Source organism: Frankliniella occidentalis, unplaced genomic scaffold (genome assembly GCF_000697945.3).
Source record: "Frankliniella occidentalis isolate FOCC.00 unplaced genomic scaffold, Focc_3.1 Scaffold6, whole genome shotgun sequence".
Lineage (NCBI taxonomy): Eukaryota > Metazoa > Arthropoda > Insecta > Thysanoptera > Thripidae > Frankliniella > Frankliniella occidentalis.
The window spans coordinates 1,534,899-1,537,086 of NW_026267136.1; the positions used below are offsets into that span (position 1 = coordinate 1,534,899).

General features: G+C 55.2%; 1 protein-coding gene across 1 annotated transcript; it reads left to right on the forward strand.

The window, feature by feature from the left end:
• The first annotated feature begins 6 nt into the window (after positions 1-6).
• On the forward strand, positions 7-1,895 carry LOC113218200 (uncharacterized). Its single transcript, XM_052271369.1, has 4 exons — positions 7-32; positions 114-351; positions 422-551; positions 1,798-1,895. Exons 2-4 carry the CDS (start codon positions 229-231, stop codon positions 1,893-1,895), a joined length of 351 nt encoding a protein of 116 aa, XP_052127329.1. The 5' UTR covers positions 7-32; positions 114-228.
• The last annotated feature ends 293 nt before the right edge of the window (positions 1,896-2,188 follow it).

The window sequence follows — 2,188 nt, forward strand, 5'->3', positions numbered from 1 at the left end:
TTTAGGTCACGCCAAGGAAGAGAAGCATGGCTGTAAGTACGCAAAGTGATAAGTGATATGTACTTGTTGTGCCGCTACTGCTGGTCGCATGACGTTGCTTGTTTTCGGCGCAGCTGCTGTCGCAAGTTTTGCAGTGCCAAAGTGATCGTGGTCGAAGGGACGGTGAGGGAATTGGAAGGCCACGTGGAGAACTGTGCGCCAAGCTCACAACAAGAGCTAGAGCGCAACATGCTCCGAGCTAGCACCAAGCGGAAGGCAGTGGAAAGCCTGGATGCGCGCCCTGCCAAGGTTCTCCGGCGGTGTCTCGGCGAGAGTCAATACGAGAACATAGATATCGGGGACACAAAACTGGTACGTTGGAACTTTCGTACGCCTTTTTATTTTCATTTTTTTATTTATTTATTTTCGTATATTTTCGCAGATTCGGCGCTCAATTTACCGGCAACGGCGCAAGAATATTCCCGCATTGCCTAAATCTCACGACAGTGCGTTAGAGGCATTCCGCACCATGGAACTGACAACCAAGACCGGGGAGAAGTTTGTGCACGTCAGTGCGGAGGGAAATGTCTCTTTCTTCCCTCGGATTCCCCCGCGCGCGCCGCAATCGACAATCCGCGCCTCGGCCCCGCCGCAATCGACACTCGACCCTTCTGACCTGGGGGCTTAGTGCCGCAAACGACCATACGCCCTCCTTTGTGCTCATGCATCTCGCCGATGAGGCGATGAGGCTGAGCGAGGCGGTGCTAACGGGACTCGTCGCTCTCCGTCCGGCCGGCCCGCACGCCCGCACACCGCACACCACCACACGACCGACGAAATTGCAAAACACAACATCATTACTTTTGTGTGCCAGAGGCTCTGCCTCGCTCGCCCTCCTCCTTTTTCCGGGAAAAGAAGAGAGAAATCATTTTTCAGTCGACCGTTCCGTCCCCTCGACGACGACATCCTCGGCGACGTGATGCGACGTCCTGGTCACCGCCCTGCTGCCCAGCCCCGGGCCCTAAGCCCTCTAAGCCCTCAAAGGCGCCGACGCCGGCCGCCCGGGCCGTGCAGCGGGGACGGCTGTCCTGGGCCAGGACGACGACGCGGACCTCCGGCCGAGGCCTACGGCCCCTTTTGCACAATCCCCTGCCTCCGAGAAACAAAAGCGTTAGGAGGATGCAGGCAGACGGTCTGGACGGTGGTCAGGACACGGGCGAGACATGATCAGGGCGCGGCTAATGCGGACGACCTGCAAGTCCCTGGGCAGAGCTGGGGGAGGGGGGTGGGAGGGCCTTCGTACCTCTCTCCTCTTGATGCGTGGGGCCGACCTGCAGCTGGCCTAGGAGGGGCCCAGCTGGGGGCGTGGGGCCGACCTGCAGTTGGCCAAGGAGGGCCCACAGCTGAGTGAGGTATTCCGCAGCTGGGGGGTGCATGGCGTGATACTACAGGTGGAGCCTGCAGCTAGACGAAGAGGGGTCACAACTGATTAAAATACACAGTAGTCTGAAGCTGCGGTAAAGAGGCCAACGGTCAACGGTGCACCAAATAAATCAGTTTTGTGCTGAATCTGTTATCGGTTCAGCAGGTCTTTAGACTCTTTCAGCAGAAGCGAAATGAAGAACAACGGACCGGTCACAGCTGCTTTTAATTTTAATCATCCAAACGAATACCAAACACTCGAAAAACATGTAGGTCATAACATTTATGTATACTGTAGACGTATATTTTGTATTTTGCACCCGAGCAAGTAAGTTTGGAGATTTAATTGTTTGCGTCTTTTTGAACTATTTTTTTTTTTTTTTGCGCCTGTTGCAGGTAGGTTACTTGTGGCTGAGGTCAAGATGCGCCACCACCTGCAATCAAGAACGTGCGCAGAAAAAGTCTTCTCTTTTTATGCTCAGCTAATTTGGTAAAAACCGATTCCCTCGCTTTCAAGCTAACGGGAAAACCTAGGGAACCCTACATATAACGAGGGGGGGGGGGGCAGGTTTTACCGGAACGGCTGCTTGGAAAACCAGACGCCATCCTAGCCGTGCACTTAAAAAACGCCAAATTACCATAAGACACTTTGCTGCTCCAACGTTAAACCTCGAAACCCAAGGCGGGGCGCGGCAACCCGACCCGGCCGAACGGAAACACGGTCTCGGTGCGGGCGAGAACCGTTAGCCGTGTGCAGCACACAGCGCACCGAGCTGCCGTTTCCCAC